The 20,448-nt window shown below is 29.1% G+C and overlaps 1 protein-coding gene across 1 annotated transcript; it reads right to left on the reverse strand.

Moving 5' to 3' along the window:
- Nucleotides 1–7,780: 7,780 nt before the first annotated feature.
- LOC125869347 (dehydration-responsive element-binding protein 2A-like) lies at nt 7,781–10,289 on the reverse strand. Its single transcript, XM_049549925.1, has 2 exons — nt 10,130–10,289; nt 7,781–9,179 (listed from the first exon to the last, which is right to left on the reverse strand). The coding sequence occupies exon 2, from the start codon at nt 9,167–9,169 to the stop codon at nt 7,943–7,945; it is 1,227 nt and encodes a 408-aa protein (XP_049405882.1). The 5' UTR covers nt 9,170–9,179; nt 10,130–10,289; the 3' UTR covers nt 7,781–7,942.
- Between the last annotated feature and the right edge of the window lie 10,159 nt (nt 10,290–20,448).

The raw sequence follows: 20,448 nt of genomic DNA on the forward strand, positions 1-20,448 counted from the left end.
TGAAAAGTTTAAAATTAAATTATTTTTTGAAAGTATAAACTTATTTTGACTTTAAGGGTTAAGGGTGTGTTTAGTATAGAAAAAAAATAGTATATTTAAAATTTCTCTCATGTTTGATTGGTCAAAAAATATCTTAAAAATTAAAAAAAATAATTTTTTAAAAATAAAAGTAGAAAATACAAAATTTTACTGAGTGACAGTTTACATTAATGTGTCCTCTCCCATCTGAACATACCTCATTTTCACTTTTACGTAGCTCCCATCCCATCCCACTACACCACACCCCTCCTCTTATTTTAATATTTATATAGATTATATATATAAAAAATTCAGAATAATATTTTGTATACATACAGAATACAAAAAAAAAAGAAGCTCATTTATTGTTTTAGAAAATATTTTCATATCGAACACATCTCTGATTTGTCTTTTCACCTAACTATTTATGAAACCATTCCAACCTATCTATTTGTGTTAATTTTATCTAAACTACTACTTTTTATCAATTCATATCCGATTTGATTCGACTTGCTTATTTATGATTTATAATTATTTTAATTCCTTATCCACTATTTGTCACTCCTAGTTGTTGTGTACATGTTGGGTTAGATATAAATCTTGGGAGAAAATATCAACTTTTTGAAGACAAAATTATAGCAATTTGAGTTGGCGTTTTAGCTAATTGCTTACGTTTGGTGCCATGCAAGTTGATCATCAACTTGCTAAAAGCTTAATTATTTGGACGGAGTCTGAGTAAAATACCCTTCTACTTTTACTATAATTACGTTGTCTGCCACTGCCAGTCAAAATCATTATCCGAGGTTTTTTCAACTTTTTACAAATGTCTTTATCGATTGACAAAAATAGCCCTGCAACGACTCCACCTAAGAATATTTTACTTCTTGCGTTTCACCATCTTAATTTATGTGATATTTTTTCGTAGACAGAATAAAATAGGTGTTTGGGCCTTTAATTTAAAATTCTGATCAATATTTAGATATATAATTTAGGATCATGACTTCAAATTTTCAAATTCTACAAAATTGTGATTCCAACCTTTTTAAATATAAAACTTGATTTATAAATTTATTTTGAAAAATAGGATTCATCATTTTAAATATTGTAAAAAATAAAATAAAGTTCATATTTCATGAAAAGATTGTGTGTACCGAGGTGAAAGAATTATAGTATTAAAGTATAGCTATTAATTGTTATTGTTGATTAATAGATCTTTATAAAATTATGTGCATATTTGAAAGTTTGTAATCACTGGTATTTATTTTCGAAAGGAACATAAAGACATGTAGTTTATCACTACATCGTCTTAGAATATTCTGATAACTTGTTTATGAATTATGATTTGTTCATTCGATAAGATTATATAACAATTGAGAAAATTTTGATAGTTTTCATGACAACTTATAGAATTTTCATTTTCATGGTTATTAGAAAAAATATAACATAATAATTCTTAATTACATACACAAACAACAAAATTTCAAGTTCAAATTAATTTGATTTCAAATCATTTTCAAATGAGATAGATTTTTTTTTTATAAGAAAAGCTTTTTTTTTTAATAATAAAAATTAAATATCATAAATTTAATTTAATCAAAAACCAATACGATTAAAAACCTAATAATGTGGCAGCCCCAACCACTTTTCTCAACTTGATCCCTCTTTTTTTTCCATGCAATTCACATGGGTCTAAGAGATTCATCTACTTCCATAATGTCTTGTCTACTATAATATGCAACTTGCCAAGTTATTTGTAATATTACTCTACTAATTATCCTCTTTGGTTCTCATAGTAAAGATTATAAATTAAAGACCATTTAGAATAATGTCCTAGCAACGTCTTTTCACATTATATCATTCATCACATCAAAAAAAAATGGTGTNATGCCTTTAACTTTTCACCAAAATTACGAAAATACCTAATTTTTGTTGCTCATGTCATTTCGTGCCAAAAATCTATCTTGCCAATTATATTTTCCGATAAAGATTAAAGACCATTTAGAATAACGTGCTACCAACGTCTTTTCACATTATATCATTCATCACATAAAAAAAAAATGGTGTGAGAGGAATAATATATATTTTTAGTTTCAATTTATTTAATTTATTTTGCATTAATACAAAGTTTAAGTATGTAAAAAAAGACTTTAGAATCTTTTAGTTTTAAATTAAAGATAAGTCAAATGTTCTAAAATATCTTTTAATCATGTGGTTTAAAATATATCATGTGAAATATTAAAATTAAAAAGTTGCTAAAAAAAAGTAACATTATTTTTCAAAATGACTAAAATAGAAAAGTAGGAAAAATAAATTGAAGTGAAGAGAGTATCATTTTAAAAAAATCTCTCTTTCCTCTTTTAATAATTATTTAATTCTAACTTTCTACATGACATACTTAAAATCATAATATTAAACATGTTTTTGTACATTCTATGTATCTTTAATTTACCACCATAAATTTAAAATCTTCTTTATTTTCTTAAATATTATATCAAGTCAAAACCAAACAAACAAATTCAAACGAAAGAAATGTGACATATAAGTAAGGGGTCATTCGGTTTAAGGTCAAGTTACGTGTTGAAATTACTTATATTGAGATTAGGTATTTTGGTTTTATTTCTTATTGAAAAATGATTTAATAGAAGTAGAGGTACTTTTTTAATGATCATTTTCATTATTTTATTCAAAATAATTAGTTTCAATATTATTATTTTACAATCTGAAATATATACCGTTCTGATCTGAACGTTTAAATTATACCAGAATTAATAACTAAACAAGAAGTATAAGACAAATACTCTTCCAACATACCAAACATTCCCTTGATTAGATGTCAATCCAATTCAAAGGTAGATGGATTATGTAATCAATTGCTTAAACTAAACACAATATTTTTTCAACTTGAGGATTGTCTTTTTTGAAGATAAATGTTTTAGATATTTTTATTTTTTTTTGAGATTATCAACTTATTTTATTTTATTTTTTGTTCTTTTTTTGTGTGTGTTTATTTCATAGTTAGGGGTTGGAGGGGGGGGGGGGATCCTGCAGTAATTTTTTTGGTGTTAAAATTAAAGAAATTATTCATTTACCAACAAGTTGCAATTTTATTTGTATACAAACAAATAATGATGATAAAGTTCATGCAATTTGGGGAAAAAAAGTCTATGCTACAACTTTGTATATGGACATATTTTTCTTGAAGTTAATAGCAATTGGATTTTTTTTTAATTTTTTAAATAGCAATTGGAATTAATGATCTTATAAATATATAACAAGTTGAGTTCACTGTAGATTTTAAGTATCAAGAAATTCCTTCTAGATGATTTTTTAAATGAATAATTGACAAAAGAAAAGTAGTACTACTAATTAATTAAAGGTTGAGCTAACTTTAATGGATAATTTATTGGCTTTACATATATATATATATATATATGGTTATAAAATTTTCAAATGTGAATTTGAATTTCAAATTTTAAAAGTGCTCCAAATTTATTTTTCAAATATTCCAACTTCATTTTCATGAATTCCAATAAAGTTCTTTTTAGGTTTTAATTTGTTTATTTTATTTTTGTTTTTAGTAATTTTTTAATTTCAGTTTCTAACTTAACACGTTGATAACGACAAAATCAAAGATCATTTTAGTACATTTGACATATCTTTAATTTAAGATCATAAAATTAAAAATTCTTCATTAATTTTTTTAATTCCATGTCAAGTCAAAATAGGACAAAGAAATTAAATTAGAAAAAATATTTTTTCTCTTCTTTATAAAAAATATCACCAAATACAATTCAATTTTGAACCCCAACTTCATCAATTCAAATAATTTTTTTTTTTAAATTCATTGTCAAACGGGAACTAAAAAAAGGAATAGAGCAATTACCATGTCAATGTGATGATTAATGAGAGTGCAAGTTGCTTAATTGCTTAATTAATTAAGTACAATGGATTCGTTCTTCCATCATGTACAACCACTTTGATTTTTTTGATTCATGGGAAACTTCTCTATAAAAAAGAAAGAATATAGGAACCAGAAAAAAATTAATTCAAAGTTAAAATGTGACCTTTATGTCAGCCAATTAATTAATCACTTTATTTTCTCTGTCAATTTAATTATTCAATATTCAAAATTCATTAATCTAAAATCGCACCATGTAAAAGCCAATAAAGGAAAAGAAGACTCATTATCTTGAATTCATATTTTCTACTAGTCGCCAGTAGGTGAAGGGAGTAATTTCACAAATGAACACTCAATTTTACTTATTATTTCGAAAGTTACTAACTTATTTTTCGTAACAGAAAATTGCTCAAATTTACCTAACTAAATATCACTAAAAGCCACTTAACCCACCCCCATCCCCCCCAAAAAAATACTAAATTTTACTTAAGCTTCATTGAAACTAGAAAGACCTTAAATAATTTTTTTAATAATGTAAAATAACTTTGTCAAAATATTCTTAAAATATTATCTCCTTTTCTTTCTTTCTTTATATTGACTTTTTGGGATATAGAAAAAAATTAAGTAACGTTTTAATTACAAAAAAACAATAAAGTTTCAAAAAAAAAAACAATTGCAATTAAGGAAATGAGAGGAAGAAGGCTACTTGGCAACCAAGAGTAATTAGGTGATGCAGATGGCCAATATAAAGAAAGATCGTAATAAAATATGGAATTATTATGTTGCAGCCAATTAGGGGGGGATTAAGAATATCGGGTAGGTTTTCGATAATTCAAAAACTTTTACACAAATATTATATTTACATTGCAAAATTTATTAAATATATGATAAAATATTTATTAAGAACTCAGTAACAAAGAATATTTTTAGTCCACAAACTTTCTTAAATTTCACTTCCACACTTGAATAAAGACGACTCTCCAATGGTTCCATTCCTTTTTACTGTATTTTTGATGGGGGGTTTGATTCAGTGGCGAATCTAGGATTTCTAGAATATGGATGCACACGAAAAAAAGAAGGAAAAATTGTATTTTATGGGAATTGATCCAAGTGCACCATTTAGTCTTCTTGTAGCATGAGTGTCAACAGATAATATTCTACCAATTTTAGAAAATGTATACATAAAATACCTAATTTTACGGAAAAATCATTAGTTAACAAATCACGTGCGACAATTTCTACCTATAAATTCGCCCTTGGTTTGATTCCTCCTCATACTATTATAATAAAGTTTTTTTTTTTTCAAAATTATTAGAAACCTATGAACTTTAAAGTTTAAATTTTGAATTCATTTTTGTGGTGGATATCTGAGTTACCTATCTAGTTTATTTATTTATTTATCTCTTTCGTTTTCCTCATAAACATTTGTTTGGATCTTCTTCCTTTTGCGATTAAGACTGATTACCAAGAATACTTTTAATTTTTGATAAAAAAAAAATTCAATTGGATGGTAATATTGGCTTTCAATGATGATAATGATCAATTCCTTTCTACTTTATGTCAATTTCTACTTATGACATTTCATTTAGAACACAATCATTTTAATCCTTAGTATGTTTACCTGTCATTTTGCAGAGTCAAACCACATTCTATGAGGAAAGTGGAGAAAGAACGGATCACCTGTCGATATGTGATTAAAGGAAACTATACCCGAAGAATGAGATATATAATGACAAGAATAAGGATTTTCATCAACTTTCTATCTCCACCGGCGGAGGGGGGAAGGGGGATAATTAACAGCACAAGTCACTACTTTGGTAGATGGAACTTTCATTTGTCTTTTCACTAGAAGATATTTACGAAATGTACTCTTATTGTTCACTTTTATTTGTCACATTTAAATTCGACACATCCATTAATAAAATAATGATTTGACATAATTATATATCTTACTACATGATCCCTATTAACTGATGTTTATTATTAGACGTGTTACTAAGTTCCAATATTAGGTGGGAGGCCAAAATTTAATTGGTAAAAGTTGAGGCTTCAAACAAGGGGGCCATGATTTATGGATTAGCCCACTCTTGACTAACCAAGCAAACAAATGAGTTTTGCATATTCTTTTTCCTCTTTTGTATCTCTTAATATAAATATGAAAATCGACCAATCGCAACTTCTTCAACTTTGGCAATCGCACAAAGCATCGTAAGCTAAGGTGATAGTGTAGTAGTATTGGTCAGTCAAAAACTTACACGTTATGATAAACATAACTAAAATAAAGATGTTCAGATGAATATATGAATATACTAAGGTAAGAATGAAGGTATTTGGAATGAAGTGAAAGTAGCCCCATGGTGGAAAAGATGGAGAAAGCAAACTAAGATGATTCACACATGTGATGAGAAGATACACATATAGCGTATAAGAAGGGGCAAGAAAAGAAATAGAGGTACACCGAAGAAGTATTGAAGAAAATGATTAGACAAGACACACACACTTGCAGTTTATCGAGAATATGACCTTGGATAGGAGAATATGTTGATCGAAAATTAAGATAGAAGATTAGAATGTAGCTAAATATTATAATTTCGCTTATGAAAATTAATATGTAGTTAAACATTATAATTTCGCTTACAAATATTGTTATTATAACTCACATACTATCTTGTTTTTCGCTTTTATTATTACATATTTTATTAACTTCGATTATTATACTATGCGTTGTTGCTACTGATCTCTTTTCCATTATGGTCAACACAACTCCTTAACTAATATGAGGGTATGGCTTAGTTTAAAGTGGTTTTTAGTCCTCAAGAATGTTTGGATCTTTTTAAAATGACTTTAAAAAAGATTAATGTTACTTTTTAAAAACTACTTTTATAAATCCCTATATCTTCCTTTCAATTCTTAATTTATACTGCCGAAGGTCTACCGAAAATAATTTCTATATCTTCATGAGGTAGGGAATAAAACTATGTGCACACCATCCTCCCTAAACTTCACTTATGATATCACACCGAGTATATTGTTTTTGTTACCTCCAGCTCCTCTTCCTTGAAGGTACTAGAGAAACCAAGCTTTTATTCCAATCAACATCCACACAAACCAAATGAAAACAGATTCAGACTTCAATAGACCAATTAGTTTCTTCATTATGTTTAATCCCTCCTTTTCCCAAGCACCATAGTTCCCATACAACAATTACTAACACCAACTTTCTAAAATAATAACTATTAGTTACGTAACCACATGAGAAATCACCTCTACAGAGGTGCAATTGTTGATAACTCCACACACAGATGACTAGTAAGTTGTACCTCATGTCTCATTAAAAAGCTAATAATGTTTCACTAGAATTTGGTCAATGTTGTTATTTACAATCTCATATAGAATCTGGTTGTGTGATGATCCTACATCAAAGATTTAAACATTTAAACATATACCACACACAAACTAGCCACAAACAAAGATCAGAACAGAAAAAGGAAGAACATGGCAAAATACAGAAACTAGTAGGCATCGAAGACAAGAACTAACAGTGCCAAAAAGCCAAACAGGCATAATAAGCACTTCATTATTACATGGCAATTACAAGGGGATGATTTTATCTTGTTCTGTCAACTTAAGAAAACCAAAACTTCATAAATGTTAGCGAACTGACAACTCAAATCTCAAAAACTGTACAAAATGTGTGTTTTGATTCAACAGCAGCTAAATTCTCTCATCCAAAAAACTTATCAAGAATCAGCTGGTTAGTACAAAAGGAAAGGGACAACCATAATTCCTCAAAAAAGCAAAATGGAAAAAATAATCAAAGAACATGTTCTTCTGTATCCTATGTATTTTCCTTCTCGTCGAAATCTGGAAAAGACCTTTTGAACTACTAACAATTTGAAGAGTTTCTGATCATTGCATATATTCTGCAATAGCAAACAGTAAGATCCTATTCCGAGCAGTACTACATCCAGTTCGCCTCTGCGCGTAGCTTATACCAACTTCACCATGTCGAATTCCCCGGTTCCATTAGAAATCCAAGACACCCAAGTCATCTAAGCAGAAGTTGAAGTCCTCCTGCCGGCCTGGTCTCAGAAAATCAAAATCGTAATCAATCTCGATAGGTGGTTGCTGCTCCATTTGCTGCAGACCTTCCAATGTATTGACGTCTGCATTGTCCAACTGATATGGATTTGAGAACTGGTCATCAGCGTTTTCCAACTGGTATGATGGATTTGACAACTGATTATTGTAGGCAGCATTCTGCAATCGGTATGAAGGATCATAGGCATACTGCTCTTGTTTAGGAGGAACAAAACCAACATCTTGACTTGGAGCCGAGGCATCTAGTGGAGTCGAATCCATCATGCCTAATAGCTCATTTACATCAAACATCTCATCATCCAAACACAAGTTGCCTAGGTCCTCTTGTCCAATATCCCACAAATCATAACTACAAGCCGCAGGCTCTTCTTTAATTTCAAAGGTCTCACTTTTATCTAACACCTCCTTGGCCTCATCTTCCGCTTCCTCTCTCAACGAGCTCAGAGGTGTAAAGGTCTCACTTTTATCTAACACCTCCTTAGCCTCGTCTTTCGCTTCCTCTCTCAATGAGCTCAGAGGTGTTCCAACTTTATTTGAACCAGTCCTAGTACCATCAAATTTCATTTCACTTGCTCCATCTTCATATCTGATCTCAGGAACATTGACTCTTCCTCTCATCATGTCATCAGCAGGGCACACATCAGAGAAACTTGATGCTGTATTCGAGTCAGAATGAGATTCCGTAGGCAATGAAGAATCGTCCTTAGAAGACTCTTTCGACGAAGGGTAATAATCCGGGAGATTCAGCCTTGCACAAGGACCATACATTGCCCTTGCAGCTTCATCATAAGCAAGAGCAGCCTCAATTGCTGTGTCAAATGTACCCAACCAAAGCCTTCTCCCTCTATGTGGCTCCCTAATCTCAGCAACCCATTTACCCCATGTCCTCTGCCTAACACCTCTATACTTGCACCGCCCGTTATCTGGTCCTCCTTTACCTTTCATACATCCCTTCTTTGATCCTTTAGCAGGAACTTTACGCACTGGCTTTCTTCCATCATCATCACACCCATCTAATTTCTCATTCACCTCTTTCCACTTCGCAAGTGTGTCTGCTACATTCTTCGGCGCATCTTTTCTACTCCTTGATTTCTTCTTTCTTGTATAATCCATAGGTAACATCATATTTGAAGTTTGATCAAGCACAGCCATTTCTCTGTTTCTGTTCATTAAGAAAAAAAGGTCAAATAGGATACTACTAATATTTATAGACCAAGCCAACAGCAAAAGCCTTTGCAAACACGTAAAGCCGCAATACTTCCTTCCTCCACAAGAAACCTAATAAAATAATAAAATAATATAAAAAATAAAAATATAAATAAAATCCATTTTCTTCGCCACCAAGTAACCTTACTGCTTCCATCCAAAAATCCAGTTCTGCACTATCACTTCACCAATTCAGTGTTGATTTCTCAAACGATCACTCGAAGTTGGTCAAAGAATTCACTTTCTTCGTTCAACAAATTAACATGGAGTCAAAAAATTCACTTTCTTCGTTTACAAATTAAAATGGAGAAGAAAGATGACCTTTCGAGATAGAAATAATTCCCTTTTCTTCACCACCAAGTAAGTAACCAATTGCTTTCATCCAAAAATCTAATTTCGCACTATCACTTACCAATTCAGAGGTGATTTCTCAAACTATCACAGTTAGTCTAAAAAATCACTTTGTTTAAAAAAAAAATAAAATCGAGAAGAAAGATGACCTTTCGAGATAAAAATAATTCCCTATTCTTTACCACCAAGTAACCAATTGCTTTCATTTAAAAATCTAATTTCACACTGACGTATAAATCAATTCAATTGCTCTGATGACAAACTCCATACTCACTTCCTTCAATTCGTTTAAAAAATTGAAATCAGAGGGAAAAAAAGACTCTTTTCTCAGATTATAACTAACGCTCATACGAGAAATAACAATTCAACACGAAACATCAAATCACAATGCCAATTCCACCAGTTATTAAAAAACCCTAATCATTAATATCTTTTCTATCAGAACACTCGATTTCAACTTCCAAAAACACTCAAAAAACTTCCAACAATAATCGCACATATATTCAAACAATGAAATCAAACCGCAATAACAAATCAGGAATCAAATCAACTCACCTCACAATTATAGTGTGTTCCAAAACTTGACAATCTCTGTAATCAACAATTATGTGATGTTTTTCGCTTCACGAAAACACTAATCTCTCCTTCTTCTTCCTTATTTGTGATTTTTATTTGTGATTTTGGAGTGTTCTAGTAGTCTCTTGAGAATGATATTTTTTTTTTCCAGAAAATTCAGAACAGATTGGGAAACTGAAGAGATATTTATAGACATCCGCATATATTTTAAAAATGATTTTATTTTATTAATAAAATATCTTGTGTTTCTAAATGTGGTGACGTGGCAAGGATTTGTTTGAATCGTGGCTCTTTGACTGCCGCGGGACACGACACGTGTCAGCAGAATGTTCGAGAACGTGTTCGCTTGCAACTTTTCTTTGGGTTGAGGAAATCATGTTGCATTTAAACTTTGACCTTTGAGTTCAATGAATTTACAATTATACCACTTTCAGTTCTAGACTGATCTAATTTGTTTTAGCAAGAGATTACAGCTGCCCGAATACATAATAAGTCAGTCGAAAAGAAATTTAATTAACGATCGAATAAATTAAGGATCAGAGGACGAGAAGGGTATATCTATATATTTAATATGTATCGCGATAGCTGATTGTTTCTCTTGTCTTAATAATAAATTAAATGGAAGTGGAAAAATTGAATTTTAGTTTGCCCAAATTTTAAAGTAAGATATGTTGGGTGTGCTGCTATTTTAGATAATATGATCACATTATGTTTATAGAAGTATTTTTTTTGACTAGTTTAGTGAAATAATAGATATTACTCAGATTTAGAGTTTTGAAGATGTACACCAAAAAATATTATGGACTTTGGTGGTAAAAGTTACTTGAGTGACACAAATATTTTTCACAAACTCAGAGAATGATAGATCATGTTAAATTTAGTTTGAGAGTGAGACTATCATAGTGTGAATATGTAATTGTTGAAAAAAGAAAGAAGAAGATGTATATATATATGGATGTAACTAAGATGTCTTTGTTGGAATTTGAGAGGTGTGTTTTGAAAAATGAAAAAGCTATAATTTTTTTAAAGGTTTGTGATTTTTTTGAAAAGTTGTGACTTTTTTGAAGGGTCGTGACTTTTCAGAAAAGTTGTGGCTTCTTCGAAGAGTTGTGACTTTTTTGAAGGATTGTGACTTTTTTGAAAAGTTGTCTTCTTCGAAGAGTTGTGACTTTTCCTAAAGGTTGTAACTTTTTCAAAAGGTTGTGACCTTCCGATAAGGCACAATAAGCACTTGTCCACACTACCCTTCGTTGTCTATAAATAAGGGATTTCTTCTCATTTTTCAACAACACATTTTCTTAACTTTTTCTTCTTCTGCACAAACAAATTTTTATGTATTTTGTTGTTGAGTGGTTCGCTGGCGCTGTAATTTTAGGAATCAATGCACCGGTGAGTAAGATCATTTTATCCTGAAAAGATGTATGTCATTTACCTCGAGTACTTGAGGGGTATAATTTTCTTAAGGACATACTGTGCATTCAGTGAACTCGATTTTCTTCTTTGAGAAAAAAAATATTTTCTTTACTCTTTTTTATCTATTTCATATTCTACTTTTTTTTTACTGATTTTGAAAATATTTCTTTAAATTTTGTTGTTTCATACAAATTCTCTTAAAGTTGTTGTTCTAAATATTTTAGATATACAAATTAGACAACAATATCTTAAGGATATAGACGTTTTTAAAAACAATTAATTAAACTATATAATTATATTAAGAATATCTTGTATTCGTTTAGCCCATAAAATGAAGAGTTAAACGTAAAAGTTTATTTTTGGATCATTGTTTAAATGCTTGGTTTAATAATAAAGTTGATTACGCATTGTATTCGTGCAACATATACTAGAGAGAACATAAATATCAGCTAAAATTAAGTTAAAAAATATATTTATGTATAATATTTTTTTATTGAGTGATAAATTTACTCACTATCATATATTCAAGAATAAATTTAATTAATAAAAATTGTGATAAAATTGATAGATCGTTTTTTTGCTACTATTACCAAAATACCAATAAGAGTTGCAATGAAATGATAAATATTCCTCCATTCTTAAATTTCCTTAAATACGGAACTACTTTTATTAAAAAAATTCCCACTATCAAATATAAAACGTAAAAATAAATTCTCAATATAAATATCGAACACCAAATAATTTGCGACTATTGTTTCATAAGGATAAAGTGGGGACAATAAGATACCTCCACATCTGCATGTGTTACACTTATCAATTTGCCGGAATGCTTTGACGCGTTAGATAAGAAGCCCAAGTCATCACTTACCTCTCATGTCCATTTTATATTTTAAACAAATAAATTAAAAATATAGTAAGACGAACAAATTAAAATAGAAGTAATATTAATAAGTTCAATGTAATTTTATAAGTATGATCGGAATATCATAATGTGTTATTGATATGTTTAATGTATTACTTTTTTAAATTATTGTAATACACTTTTTTTTAGTTCATTCTAAAAGAATGTTATCTTTTCATAATAGTTAAAAAAAATTGAAAATTCTCTTTTAACTTTAGTGATATTATTTATAACCACATAAATATTTAAAATTTTATCAAGTTAATTTTATGTTAAGTTAAATAATACCACATAAATTAAAACAGAAGTCAACATTGCGGCGCAATGGATGATAACTTTCCCCTTTTTAAACACTTGAGGGTAGTAGAAATTGGGCTAACGCATTTCCTCCTTGCTATTGGGCCGAAGTAAACTAGGCCCATTATTGGTACCACTTAGCCCACGATATCAATCACACAAATATTTCTATCATATTTTTAGGGTAAATTTCATATATGACAAACAAATTTAAGCATATAACGTTCTTTCATTTTTTTTAATTATTATTTTGCTTATTTCAAAAAATTCAATCACAAAAAAAATTATTACTAATTAATTTAACCTTGGTATAAGGGAGGAAATCCAACGCATCAAAGCTGAAATTCCAGAAGTACCACATAGAGAAGCTTTCAGTGCAGCAGCTAAAAATGAGTTTAATTTCACTAATCTTCATCTCAAGTTAATTAAATAATTATTTAGTGAATAACACTAATATTGATAGATATTTTTGAAAAATTATATATATTGATGAATGATGGTCGGTCTACGATGGTTTTTGGCTGTTGACTTGGAGGAGGTAGAGTAGTGAGAGAGGTGGTGGTTGCGGCGATGGTGGTGGAGGAGATCTCGGAGAGAGTGTGGTGGTTTAAGTGGAGGTGCTGGTGGTGAAAAACAAAGTTGATTTGGGTAAAAGAAATGAGTTATATGATTAAGTGGGTCGGATCGGATTAAAATTGGATAATTTTAGTTGATTTGAGACTTTCCATCCAATTGAGGGGCACAAATAATGAAATTAGTAACGGCAAGGGTAAGAATAACTTCATTTTAATGGTAAGGGTATAGTCAACCAATAAAATAAAGTTGAGTATTTTTGACAATATTCCCTAATCCACCTTGCTATTTTTCCCTATCCACCTTGTTATTGGGCCGAATTACACTAGGCCCATGATTGGTACCACTTAGCCCACGATATCAATCACACAAATATTCCTGCCATATTTTTAGGGTAAATATCATATATGACAAACAAATTAAAGCAAATAATGCCCCATAATTATAGTTTATCTAATTACGCTTCATGACTATAGTTTAGTTTGCTTTGCTATAGAGCCTTAGATTTGTATATCTTGATTTTTTTTTTAATAAATGGATACATGGACGCTAAATACGGTAACATAAAATTTACAGAATCCCATGATTCACGCTAATTGTTTTTTAATAAAATATTTTATCCAAAATGAGGTCTATGATACTAACACCAATATTTATACAAATTAATTACTATATACAAGTATATGCATATGTACAAACATACAAATATTTGTATAAAATATAGAATTATTTGTATAAATATAGAACTATAAAGTGTATATGTATATGAATATATGACTTAAATATACAAATATATAAATACACCTCGATATAGTTTTGTATATATGAGATTAAATCTCAATTTTTGTATGTGTATAAATAATAACTAATACATATACAAATTACTATATACATTTAGGGGCCGTTTGGTTACTGTATAAGTTGCATTTTATTCATGTATAAAAAGTTGCATTACTTTTACCATATTTGGTAGAAATTTTGTTTTAGGTGAAAAAGTCAACATAACTTATACCATGTTTGGTTGGTAGAATTCTAAATATTGTATAAAAGTTAATCATGTATTAATTTTATACGGTGTTTGGTTGTGTTTTTTGTAGTCCTATATAATTAATACCAACATAACATATGAGGGAATCTATGTATAAGTTATGCAGGGTAGAAGGTGGAATAAGTTATGCAAGTATTAGTTATACATGTATTAAAATAGTAAATTACACATTTACCCCTATTGATTTATTTTTAATTATTTTCATTGAAAATGTTATCCAACTTTGCTATTTTCCTATCTTTTTTTTTTAATACACGAACAACTTTTTTTTTTTTTTTTCTGTTTTCATTTGAAATCCAAATGTAATATTTTATTAATCTTACAAATTGAATTGTATATAGCGTTATATATTATTAAATATATTCCACTTCTTTAATTAACATGTAATATTATTTTGTTTAGGATGTGAATTTATACATAATTCATTTATTTGGTATATTAAAACTGTATAAACAATATATACAACATGTTGATAGAATATTTACATTATATAAAATAGGATATTATAATGTACTTGAAATATATTAATCGTATTTTATTTTTATAAGTTATAAACATAAAAAAATAACAAAATGAAAAAATAGCATTCCCAATTAAGTATAGAAGGATAATTTTTTTTTCTTTACTTTTTATTCAAAAAGAGGGAGAATTTATACTATTTGCTTACTTATTTATTTGTAAGTAATATATATTAATTTACAACAAATTCAATATTTATTAATTAATAATTTATGCATTGTGATCTCTACATAATTAAATAATATATGCATAACTAATACTTGCATAATTAAACCCTGCATAACTAAATCCTACATAATTAATACCTGCATAATTAAACCCTGTATAACTAATACCTGCATAACTAAACCCTGCATAACTAATACCTGTATAACTAAACCCTACATAACTAATGCCTGCATAACTCTAACCAGTAACCAAACGGCCCCTTAGGGTTTATAAGAATGTGATTCTTCATATTTGTCCAGATCTAATGAACCACCTCTTATTTCCTCCAACTATTTTGATGTCGCTTGTCTTAACATTATTGATAATTTGCTGCATTGCCATTGGGTCATTCTTTTTCTTGGATTTCAACCTTTGAATAGATTTTTCCTCTTCAATTTCTCTAGATTTTGCAATAGACCATACATTGACTTCAAAATATTGTGTTAAACTCAGTGAAAATTTGAACGGCTACCTGCAAAATCTTGTGTTAAACCCATAGAAAATTTGGACGGCTACCTGCAATAGTGAAATCACGATTAGAAGGGACAAAGTAAATTTTGAAATTCAAGTTGAATGTGTATGAGTGATTTTAAGAGAGAATTAGAGAATGGAGAGAGGAGAGATAAAATTGTGTTTGTATAAATGAGTATACAAAAGTCGGTAAGGCTATTTTTGTTTCGATATACAAAGTAGGTGTGGGTTCCATATTTAATAGCAAAAAGAGTCAAGGCATGAAAAAACTTATCTATGATCTGCTTATTTCCATGTACATATCATTCGCTGCGTTATATGCCGTCTCTGCGACCATCAAAAATATATTAAACTATAGTCACGCACAGTAATTAAATTAAACTATACCCTTGTTGAATCTTAAACTAGTAATGTTTACAAACTCGTGTAATTTTCCCTTTCTTTTTCGGGGGTTCAACATTAATATATATACTTAAATACATAAAATTTACCTTACATATACAATATAATTTTTTGCCGAAGAGGTTCGTCCTACCCCCGCCCTAGTGCCCAATATCCAATACCAAAAATCGTGCGTGCTCGAACCATTTCCACAAATGGCAACACTTACATCCGATGAACTGCTCAAAACACATGTCGGCCTTCTTGATTAGCCACGGGGTTTGGGTGTCAATGACCGGGATGAAGTAGATGTCCTAGAAATACGAGATATCTACTCCTCCCCGGTCATAGATCTCCAAAAACCATGGCAGATTAAAAATGTAATCATGGATTTTGAGCAACTCACCAGGTTGTTAGTGCTGTCATTTGCGGAAAATTTGTTTGCTGAATTTGTACGATGTTGAGAAAATTAGGTAGGAATTTATAGGGATATTCTGGTATTAAAATTGGAATGTAATATGACACTATTAATTATTTTACCTAATAAAACTTGGTATCACATTTAGATAATTTAAATCAGATTAGTGTGATTAATCATATTTTGAATTTTTCTTGTTACTTTCTTACTACTACTTGATTCGATAAATCCTGCATAAAAGCAAGTTATTTAAATAAAAGTACAAGTAATTTATTTATCATAATTAATAATTAATTGATAATAGTAAATTAAATTACATGAATATTTAATTATATTTTGACTTATTAAGTATTACTTGCAATTACATTTTAATCAACTATTGGTTAAATTCCAGAATCAACTATTGGTTAAATTACTATATACAAGTATATGCATATGTATAAATATACAAATATTTGTATAAAATATAGAATTGTTTGTATAAATATAGAACTATTTGTATTTGTATATAATTATAAATTGTATATGTATATGGATATATGACTTAAATATACCAATATATAAATACACCTCAAAATACTTATGTATATATGGAACAAAATCACAATTTTGTATGTGTATAAATTACATGAATAATTAATTATATTTTGACTTATTAAGTACTCAAGCATGTTGCTTAAAATGTAATTGCAAGTAATACTTAATAAGTCAAAATATAATTAATTATTCATGTAATTTAATTTACTATTATCAATTAATGATTAATTATGATAAATTCTATTAAATAAAATTACTTGTATTTATATTTAAATATAACTTGCTTTTATGCAGGATTTATCGAATCAAGTAGTAGTAAGAAAGTAACAAGAAAAATTCAAAATATGATTAATCACACTAATCTGATTTAAATTATCTAAATGTGATACCAAGTTTTATTAGGTAAAATAATTAATAGTGTCATATTACATTCCAATTTTAATACCAAAATATCCCTATAAATTCCTACCTAATTTTCTCAACATCGTACAGATTATTCAGCAAACAAATTTTCCGCAAATGACAGCACTAACAACCTGGTGAGTTGCTCAAAATCCATGACTACATTTTTAATCTGCCATGGTTTTTGGAGATCTATGACCGGGGAGGAGTAGATATCCCGTATTTCTATGACATCTACTTCATCCCGGTCATTGACACCCAAACCCCGTGGCTAATCAAGAAAGCCGACATGTGTTTTGAGCAGTTCATCGGATGTTAGTGTTGCCATTTGTGGACATGTTTCGAGCACGCACGATTTTTGGTATTGGATATTGGGCACTAGGGCGGGGTAGGACGAACCTTTTCGGCAAAAAAATATATTGTATATATAAGGTAAATTTTATGTATTTAAGTATATATATTAATGTTGAACCCCCTGAAAAATAAAGGAAAAATTACGTGAGTTTGCAAATATTACTAGTTTATTATTCAACGAGGGTATAGTTTAATTTAATTACTGTGCGCGACTATAGTTTAATATATTTTTGGCGGCCGCAGAGACGATGGATAACGCAACAGATGATACATACTTGGAAATAAGCATATCATAGATAAGTTTTTTCATGCCTCGACTCTTTTTGATATTAAATATGAGACTCACATCTACTTTGTATACCGAAACAAAAATAGCCATACCGGCTTTTGTATACTCATTTATACAAACAGTATTTTATCTCCTCTCTCTCCATTCTCTATTTCTCTCTTAAAATCACTCATACACATTCAACTTGAATTTCAAAATTTACTCTCTCCCTCATAATTGTGATTTCACTATTGCAGGTAGCCGTTCAATTTTTCACAATGTATGGTCTATTGCAAAATCTAGAGAAATTGAAGAGGAAACATCTATTCAAAAGTTGAAATCCAAGAAAAAAAATGACCCGATGGCATTGCAACAAGTTATCAACAATGCTAAGACAAGCGACATCAAAATAGTTGAAGGAGGAAACAAGAGGTGGATCATTAGATACAAGTATTCTTATAAACCCTAAATGTATATAACAATTTGTATTTTTATTAGTTATTATTTATACACATACAAAATTGTGATTTTGTTCCATATATACATAAGTATTTTGAGATGTATTTATATATTGGTATATTTAAGTCATATATCCATATACATATACAATTTATAATTGTATAAAAATACAAATAGTTCTATATTTATACAAACAATTCTATATTTTATACAAATATTTGTATATTTATACATATGCATATACTTGTATATAGTAATTAATTTGTATAAATATTGGTGTTACTATCATAGTAGAACTCATTTTGGACAAAATATTATATTAAAAATGACTAGCGTGAATCATGCGATTTGTAAATTTTATGTAACCATATTTAGCGTCCATGTATCCATTTATTAAAAAAATTATTTGTATAAATTTAAAATTAAAATCAAAATATATACAAATCTAAGGCTCCATAGCAAACTAAACTATAACCTTGAGCGTAATTAGATAAATTATAGCTATGGAGCGTTATTTGCTTAAATCTGTTTTCCATATATAAAATTTACCCAAAAAGAAATATAGTGTAGTGTAGTTGTAAGTGTCTTCAAATTGGCCCATTCAAAGTTAAAACCTCATTGTGAGCATTTTGTTTTTAGCTTTTGTTATTTTTTTTCATTTAATTTCTGGATACTAGCCTAGCTCTATCTATCTATCTATCTCTCTCTATATATATATATATCCCCAAAAACATCAAACCATGCCAAAAAATCGAATCTCCCTTGAGTGAAATTCCTGAATCAACTATTGGTTAAATTGTTAAATTTGTAGCAAAAGGATACATGCAACATGTTAAATTATGAGATGTTACTGAACAAAATAACCCTAAAAATCGCAAATGGATTGAGCAATGGTGATGAGATGATGCCTAGTGAGGATTGGGCGCATTTGCTTGTGGGGATTTGTTTTATACATCGTGGATTGAGCAATGATGATGAGATTGGACTGTATTGAAATTTTAGTGTGTCAAATTTTAAATTCTAAGTTCATTAAATAGGGTTTTGTTTGGTGAAATTTTGTGATGACTTTTGTAGGGAGATAGAAATTTATTATAATTATATTTAAAAAGTTTCATGTTTGATGAAATGTTGTGATGATTTTTCTAAGTGGATTGGACCTTTTTTTTTGATAATAAAGGATTTATTCATTAAATATAATTAAGAGTCATTATATAATGAGATTGAAAGGTTGTTATAATTATATTTGAAAGAATAGTGTTATTAATAATATTAAATGTACTATTTTCTTTTCCTATTTCTTAGAATATTATGTTACTCTATCCTTTTATTTTTTGTGTTTTAATATAGGGAATTTTACACAAATCCCATAGTATTAAGAGCTAATTATATTATATTTTTACTCTTTTATAAATTACAAAAATCCCTTCAATTTGGTGGAATCCGAATACATTCCAAAACATCATGATACATCGCGTTTCGGTTTCAGATACATCACTCAACGTCCCGATACATCACATACGTTCCGATACATTAGTAAAGTAATGTATTTGACCGATACATCTCGTCCCGGCTTCACATACATCCTTCAACTTCCCGATACATCGCTTCTTGATTTCGGATACATCACTCAATGTGTCTCGATACATCCCGTACATTCCGATACATTAGTAAAGTGATGTATCCGATCGATACATCGCGTAAAGTAATGTATCTGAGAATAGGAGAGAGTAGAAATTTTTGTTATTTTTTCAAATAGTAGGAAATTTTAGAGAATATGGTAAAATAAGTTGTGTATTTAGATGCTTTAATTCATATAAGATGAAAGTTTGCAAGGGTCATATTTGATGAAATCTTTTTATGGATTTGTCTTAGTTTTCAAATTGGAGATTGAAATATTGTTAAAACAGAAAAGGACAAGCCGAACTTTAAAAAATGTTATGTATATATCCTTGGTTATACTTTAAGATTGTATATATCCTTACGGTCATATTTTGCATTGGACAAGAATAGATTCGCAAAATGTAGACGAATTATCAAGATTTCAAACATT

This window comes from Solanum stenotomum, chromosome 6 (genome assembly GCF_019186545.1).
Source record: "Solanum stenotomum isolate F172 chromosome 6, ASM1918654v1, whole genome shotgun sequence".
Taxonomy (NCBI): domain Eukaryota; kingdom Viridiplantae; phylum Streptophyta; class Magnoliopsida; order Solanales; family Solanaceae; genus Solanum; species Solanum stenotomum.